General features: G+C 40.2%; 2 protein-coding genes across 6 annotated transcripts in view; both read right to left on the minus strand.

Moving 5' to 3' along the window:
- LOC107746351 (transcription initiation factor TFIID subunit 1-like) overlaps nt 1-4032 on the minus strand; it is a 25831-nt gene extending 21799 nt beyond the window's left edge. For all 5 annotated transcript variants that reach the window (XM_016560513.1, XM_016560515.1, XM_016560514.1 and 2 more), the window contains exons 1-8: nt 3719-4032; nt 3178-3292; nt 2767-2890; nt 2536-2652; nt 2325-2447; nt 2004-2245; nt 1678-1899; nt 1291-1572 (exon numbers count right to left, since the gene is read on the minus strand). In XM_016560513.1, the coding sequence (XP_016415999.1) occupies nt 1291-1572; nt 1678-1899; nt 2004-2245; nt 2325-2447; nt 2536-2652; nt 2767-2890; nt 3178-3291 (1224 nt within the window). In that variant the 5' untranslated portion in view covers nt 3292; nt 3719-4032. The remainder of the gene's footprint in view (nt 1-1290; nt 1573-1677; nt 1900-2003; nt 2246-2324; nt 2448-2535; nt 2653-2766; nt 2891-3177; nt 3293-3718) is intronic.
- A 1092-nt stretch (nt 4033-5124) lies between these two features.
- LOC107746352 (rho-related GTP-binding protein RhoG-like) lies at nt 5125-7658 on the minus strand. Its single transcript, XM_016560516.1, has 2 exons — nt 7316-7658; nt 5125-7000 (listed from the first exon to the last, which is right to left on the minus strand). The coding sequence occupies exon 2, from the start codon at nt 6975-6977 to the stop codon at nt 6402-6404; it is 576 nt and encodes a 191-aa protein (XP_016416002.1). The 5' UTR covers nt 6978-7000; nt 7316-7658; the 3' UTR covers nt 5125-6401.
- Nucleotides 7659-7987: the final 329 nt, after the last annotated feature.

Raw genomic sequence — 7987 nt, forward strand, 5'->3', positions numbered from 1 at the left:
GCATCCTAGGTGTATATGACTTTCTTCTTTCAGACGAATCCAATCAGAGTTATATTAAAAATGGTCCTTGCTCTGCCAAGCTTTAGAATGGGAGTAGGTGGGTGTTTTTGTTCAACAGTCCAAAAGAAGTCAAATAAAGTGTGCACATCCATAATAAAACGTGCCTCACACGGCTCCAGTGGGGGAATAAAGGTCTCCTGTAGCGAATCGATGCATTTTTCTAAGAAAAATATCCATATTTACAACATTATAAACACTTTTCTCTCACTTCCGCTAACTCATATGTGCGAGCCATTTGGGGCGGATGACATAGGACGTATGCATTGCGCACACGCCTGATGGGTGAACGGCTTCCGCATATGACAGTTAGCGGAAGCGAGAGAAAAGTGTTTAGAACATTTTAAATATGGATATTTTTCTTACAAAAATGCATGGATTCGCTACAGGAGGCCTATATTCAACCCCCGGAGCCGTGTGAGGTACGTTTTATTATGGATGCGCTTTATTTTACTTCTTTTGGACTGTTGAAAAAAAACACCTGCCTACTGCCATTCTAACACTTGGAAGAGCAAGAACAATTTTTAATATAACTCTGATTGGATTCGTCTGAAAGAAGAAAGTCATATACACCTAGGATGCCTTGAGGGTGCGTAATACATGGGCTAATTTTCATTTTTGGGTGAACTAAGCCTTTAAAAAACTATTTGAAACATTTCTATCCTCCTTACTTTGCAAGTAAGCTATTTTTGTAAACGTGTGAGACTTACAATTCATTAGCAGCTACAGGTAAATAACTAAAGCAAAGGATAAAATGGTAATTTTGTGCTACAAACCAGTGTGTTTAAGATTATGATAACAAATTAAAATAACATGATAACAAATACCAGTCTGTGATAACCAGCAAAATGGCCTGCTTTTGTAAAGGTAAAATAACTGGAAGTGAATGAAACCCTTGCATATTTAAGTTATAAATGGCCGTATTGCTCTTACAATAAAAATAAGACAGACAGACAGACTTCAACTAGTATTATCTTTATATTACTACTGAAATTAAGATTATTTAAAATCAGCTTATCTTTTTAGATTTTCTTTTCTTTTTCCCGAATACTTCTATTTAGCTTTAATATATTTGTTTATTAAGTTTACTTTTTTTCAGTTACTTTCCAAGGCTATGTTTCTAGTTTTCATTTCAGTTTTCAATCTAATATTTCTATTTTATTTTAGCTTTCTTTCAAGTAATGAAAACTATTTTTAACAGATTTTGTTTTATTTGCCATAAAGAGCACTGACCTCAGCATGTGCTTCTTGGGGTGGTTCCTGCTCACTGACTGATTCAGCAGCTGGAGGGTTTGCAGTTTTAGCTGCTGTATCTGTAGTGTCTTGCATTTGGTCATCTCTGAGTTTAAACCCATAATGGAAGCCACTGCCATCCTCAGGGACGCCAAGCATGTCGTACCAAAGCTGTGCTGGACCATAACGCCACTCAGCCACCTTTGGCCTTACCTCAGACACCTTATCACCTTCACCAGACACTTGCAGGAACTTAGACTCCACCGGAGCCATCATGGTGATCTACAGAGAGACAAGCAGAGTGTCTTCTTTCTGATCCCATCATAATATAGGCCTATTTTCTGAAGCGGCCAAGTGGACATGAAATGTTGCATTTGTCTGGTTTACCTCATCATCAGACAAACACTGCTCTGGTGGTGGAGGTGGTGCATACTCATAGTCCCATCCCGACTTTTTCTTAGCCCCTGGCTCAGGTGGCTGTGATTCGTTGTCACCTGTAGCCATGTCTGACTGTGGCTCTCTCTGCTTCCGTTTCCGTTTTCTGCGAGCACTTCGCCATACTGATGGCATGTTCTTACCAGGACCAAACAACCGCAAGAACCGCAACACCTGATAGAACCAAAACTTGGTTCACTCACCATGAAACACTGCAAACAAACTAATAGTGGACAAACTAACTTTGGATTATTTCTAAGAGATAGTGTAACATTCACCCTTCCAGGTCTGAACTCAGGGAACAGCTCTGTGACTCCAGGCAGGGCTTTAGCAGCATCTTTCTGCATAATGCCTGCAAGAGGGAGGGTAAGACACCTTGCCTGTCCTCCTGACCCTGAACCCTGAGACGGTCGATCGCTCTCACTCTCGCTGTCTGATGAACTGCTGAAATCAACCTTATCACCCACCGACGATGGAGCGATGATGGAAGGTAGGATAATGCCATCACCTTCATCTGTCACCAAAAATGATCAAAAAGAAATAAGAACAGCACACACAAAATTCAGACTGATTCCTTATCAATCACAAGTCTCATTTACCACTGCTGTTCTGATTGGCCGTGTCTTCTTTCTTGGCAGGGGTTGGCTGACTAGGGGGAGGGGGAGGCGGCATGAGTTTGGCATCAACATCTTCACAATCAGCATCGTAATCTTCCTCTTCGTCTGCACACCAAAATACACACACGTCAGCAATGAAGTTGTGCATATACTGTACTTCAGTGTGTTCTGCACCAGTTGCGCCTGTGTGTACCTGTTCTCCGTGATGGCTGCAGGTTGCCCATGGCCTGTCTGTATTTGCGGGTTTCATCTTCTGCAACTTCACTGATATCAGAGTAATCAACTGCATCTTCTGTGCTCCTTACCCATCCTACATTCACACACAAACAGCTCACAAAGTTAGGTTATTTTATCACGTCTCCTCTAAATGCACAAATCTGACACATGGAGTGAAGTTTTCCAAATTACAGAAACACAGACAGACCCTCTGCATCAGTGTTGCTCTGGTCTTGCTCTTGCTCAGCCGTGTCCTCCTCACTGGCTGTGATCTCTGTAATAAGTGAACCCAAACCCAGAGTGCCCAGACCAGCTAGGTGCTTCTTTGACTCCTGATAAAGAGAAAGCGACAGTTGACAAGCATATATTGATTATTCCTTCTTAGTCTCTCTCCACTAAAGGCATTCAGCGCAAAAAGTCTGTGGTTTCACTGGAAGACTGAATTATGACATTTTGATTAAAAATTAAAATAAAAAAGGTAAAAACGAAACGTGTGCATGAGTGAATCATTCACAATAAGATTAATAACACGCATTTAATTTCAATGGCAAATGGCAAATTTCAAAAACAAAAAAAGTTATTGATTTACTGCGTCAAGAGCAGGGATTTACTCTCTTACCGTATCCAGTACACTGTCATCTTCCAGCTGTCCATTCTCATTTATGTTTCCAAAGAGAAACCCTGTTAAGTGGAAGGGCCGGTCCTGGTCCTCATCACTGTCCGAGTCTGACATTCTACACATACAAAAACAACATATCATTCATCAGCTCAACAAACCTTCATGGATATTATAATCCTGGCACAGCTAGTTATGCAAGTCATTTAGCAGTCACTTTTTTTTTAACTCTCCCTTGCTGCTCCCTTTGGGAGTCAAACCTGCAACCTTTCAGATTTGAGTTTTTGCCTAATATAAAACAGACTTGAGTATAAAGCAAATTAATTTCTGAAAAGTACATCACTGCTACACAGTTTATTCAGGAATTACTGGAGTATACGTAATCTTCTGATGACAACACAAGAGCCGTATAGAAAAAGAGAAAGAGGCTGTGTTTATATTTTAACTGTCTCACACGATTCCCTCTCTGTTCCACTTATGTCTTCTTTCACGTGTATGCACATTTCAAGACACGGTTATAATTATGTTCTTTGAGAGCACGTACCTGCTCCTCTGTTGCCGTTATCTCGAAGGCCTCTGGAACCTCGGGCTCGAGTGAGAATCTGACCGAAGGAGGAACTCCCTGACCCCGGTCGATTAGCGGTTAGCAGATAGTTAAACGGGAACACGCGAAAGCATGTGCGCCTAAATTAGTCGCGTTCAAAAATATTATACGCAAACTTAGTTTGTTTAATGCAGATACAAAGAAACCTCAAACTCCTTTTGCAATGAATGAGCTTTTGCTGCTGAATGTGCGGGCAGTAGCAGCTGTGTGCGTTTCGTTTCTGTTTGTTTTGTTCGGAGCTGATCCGGTTTGTTTGGCTCCCCCTGCAGGTCTAAAGATGCAGCCACATAACATTAAATATTTACTGAATTTTTCTCTGTTCAGTTTAATTACGAAAAAGACGACAATTTTCTCAGTTAACTTAATTAAAATTGGACAAATCAAAAGCAAAACTCCAGGGGCTAGTTGCACAAAAGGTTTAAACTAGTTTTACAAGTTAGTCATCAAATTGTTTCTGTAAGACTGGTCATGATTTGTTTTTATTCGGTTACATGAAAACGTAGATTAGTCTAAATTGAATCCAAAAAATAAAACTGATTACTCCTTGGCTGCTAATTGGTCAGACTAGATCTTAAGACACTGTGTTAACAAACATAGAGGCTAAGTTTATGCAACTGGCCCCAGAAGGCTCAGAAATAGACATATTCAATGAATTACAAAATATCATGGAATTACTGTTTTAAAGTTTTCCCCGAGGCGGATTATTTTGGAAATACCGTAGAAGAATGTTTGGCTGTAACAATTTTCATTCTTGAATACTTTCATGATCTTAAATATTAAACTGTTTTTTTTTTACTTTACTTAGATGTCTTTTAATGACATTTTCCACAAATTCAGGATTTATTAATTATTCTTTTATTACACACATGCCAATTAACCACTTTTTTTTTCTCCAATGAATAATGGTGGCATAGTTTACTTCCAACTCGTATACTAACTATATGAAAATCTAAGTGGTTTCCATCTTTATTAATAAACATTTCTACATATATAAATATCTCTAAATTAATTTCACAGCCTTTTTGTTTAATCTTGCAGTGGTTTGATTGAATCAGTTGTGGCTTGAGAGATCAAACATTTAAATGTTACATTTTCCATGACCATGAACATGAAATGAACTCTGTGCCAACTAACCCCTACTTACTTGTAAAAGACATCCTGTCCTAAAACAAATGTTAAGCATTCAGACCTAAACATTAGATCATTACTCTAAGAACAATGCCTCAACACAAATCACACATACACAGCTGACGGTTTTGTTTATCTGTGAAAGCATTGTAAAGAATGTCAGAGATGCAGCTGTTCTTTCTTTCTCCCACTTGTTCTTTCTGATTCCCTTTCTCTCTGCGTTTATGTCATGAACAAATCTTGAGGTCAAAGAACAGGAGCCAACCATTCTTTTACTTTAAAACTAGTTTATTTTCTCATGCAAGTGGAGGTATATTCTTAAAATAATGCCAGTTTCAAGAAATAAAAACAGCTTTAATTAAAAAGAGCCAATTTTGGTGTGTTATGTCCTAAAAACAAAATAAAAAAAGCTGATGTTCATCATATAAAAAGTAGACATTCAATATATAAAATATAAATGTGGACCCAAATGAAGCCTAAACCTGATTGTTTGTGCACATGACGTTTCATTGTAACGGAGATGAAAGACAAGAGTGTTTATCTTCTTATTAGGGCACTTCATTGGAGTGGATCAACATTCATGGTAAAATACAAATAATACAAAATATTAGTGGCACTTCAGTTTCAAAAACAGGGTTGTAAATTGTGAGGATTCAGGCACAGTGGGCCAAATACAAAGATTTTCATTTCTACCTCAAGAGTGTTATAAAACAGCACTATATCCCTTCATTTACAGCTCTAATAGAAGGCAGGTGAGCTACAACAGCTCTCTGTAAACTTTCAACAGTCCTTTCCAGCAATAAATGTCAACTGGCACCCAAAGTAGCACCCTAGATGAAATGAGCAGAGAAGAAGGAGTTTATGAGATGTCAGAGAAGGGGCCAAGCACTAAAGGCACACTGGGATTCCACAGCGCTTCCTGATTAAAAAGTCGATCAACTCTACAAAGGCAACAATACAAGAAAAATGGCATGTTGTGGTAAGTGTAGGTCATCAAGTCTTAGGGTCTCACATTAAAATACCACGCATATCAGGTGGATCGTGAGCCCTGATAATTGTTACTGATACGGTAAGGGAAAGACAGCACCTTCAAAAGACATCCAATCTGAATTTAGACTGAATTTACACTTTGGTGCATGAAATATCCTCTGAGTGATTCCTAAAAAATATGCTGGGGTTTTAAGGCCTTATAGGAAGGCAGAAGTTGTCAATGCCTGTTAGTCCTTCAGACAAATCCACTCCACTGCCTTGGTCTGCCTGACTTTAGATTACAACACCGTATTTCTGTCTTGGACATGTATGGAAAGTTGAAACACAAATACACAAAAGCACACAGTCTCAGTCTTCCTCATTAACAGTCTGTACACCTATTGCTAACTGTAGTGTAGAGATATGAACAAAAAGTGACAGCAACACACATTTGCAGAGACGATCACATGACTAACTGATATTCCACCCTTCATAAAATCTCTCTCACGCACACACCCTCAAGTAGTTATAACAGCACACATTTTTTGCTGTGCTTCTTGGCATTGGGGTAGAGAACAGCCCTGACTGCTTCGTTGAAGACCTCTCTGACCCCCTCCTGCAGAAGGGCCGAGCACTCCAGATATCGCACCGCACCAATGCTGCGGGCCAATGCGCCGCCCTGCTGCGGAGTGGTTGGACTCATCCCCTGCTCTTTCAGCTTCTCCAGGGTCTCCTTGTCTCCCCGCAGGTCTCTCTTAGTGCCTACCAGCAACACAGGCACACCAGGACAGTGGTGGCACACCTCCGGGTGCCATTTATGCCGGACATTGGCGTGAGAGGAAGGGCTGGCCACAGAGAAACAGATGATGAAGACATGCGTCTGCGGGTAAGAGAGGGTTCGCAAGCGGTCGTACTCCTCCTGACCGGCCGTGTCCCACAGGTTGAGGCTGACGGCACGGCCGTCCACACAGGTCTGAGTGCTGTAGTTGTCGAAAACCGTAGGAATGTACTCGTCTGGGAAGGCATTAGTAGTGTAGGAGATTAACAGGCAGGTCTTTCCCACTGCACCATCACCAACAACAACACACTTTATGGTCTGCATTTTGTTGCCTGGCACAGGGATCCCTGAAAGAGAGAGAGAGATTTCATAACTCACTATACATGTAGCAGACTTTGCAGGCAACAGCCCAGACAGAAAAACAGCAGTCAAGACTTCTATACAACAGGGAAATTGGCAGTTTGTCCGTATAAATCGAATACATATTAGTTATTTTTACATATGAGACCTCTGCAAGCAACAAATACCCAAAACAAAGTAATAAATCGGTTCAGCTAGTACGTTAGCAGCTGATCCGCTAAATAAAACCGGCAATTATGGGATTAAGTAAGGCAGCATCACATCACCGTTGCTAAAAGTGTATTTTTTAAAGTAAAACTCACTGTGTTTGGATGGTCTGGAGAGCTGGATGAGTGTTTCCTTTGAGCTGCTCAAGTTTCCATCATCGCAGCGGCAAAGGCGCTTTGCTAACCGACTAGCGGATGAGCCCTCACATTAATCAGTTATTAAACATGGACCAACAAATCCCGGAGGTCTGCAACTACGTGTAACAACCGTACAAAACCTGTCCACACGTACAAAGTCTCGAAATACTTTCAAATTAACATATTTTGTGGTAATTAAAACGAATTATTCTATGTGTTTCGCAGTCCTTCTCTCACTGGCTCATTCTTCAACTTACGGGTAACGGAGACGACATCGGGGAACACGCCCATGTCGCAAATGCTTGTGGGAAATGTAGGGTAGTTTCACAGTAAAAACTACAAATGTTCGTATTTACATTTATGTAGTCATAAATTACTATAATATTAATATAAGCACAGGTATGACTGGCTTACGCGATTCATTTACTAAATGTATTATCTTTATATCGGGTTAACACAACAATGAGAATATATTCTAGGCTTCTTTTTACATTTTATCCACATATGCAGGTTTCATTTGTAATTAACACAAATGTGAATTAAAACAATGTGAATCTAAGTCCTTTACGGCTCGCGCTTTACGGTAAGGAGACGACATTGTGGACCACGCAAAGGCCTTTGGGAAATGTA

The sequence above is a fragment of the Sinocyclocheilus rhinocerous genome, unplaced genomic scaffold (genome assembly GCF_001515625.1).
Source record: "Sinocyclocheilus rhinocerous isolate Xijiao unplaced genomic scaffold, SAMN03320098_v1.1 scaffold77, whole genome shotgun sequence".
Classification (NCBI taxonomy): Eukaryota; Metazoa; Chordata; class Actinopteri; order Cypriniformes; family Cyprinidae; genus Sinocyclocheilus; species Sinocyclocheilus rhinocerous.

Excerpts from the sequence above, each read along its gene's own strand:
- LOC107746352 (XM_016560516.1), bottom strand. The coding sequence starts at position 6,977 with ATGCAGACCATAAAGTGTGTTGTTGTTGGTGATGGTGCAGTGGGAAAG.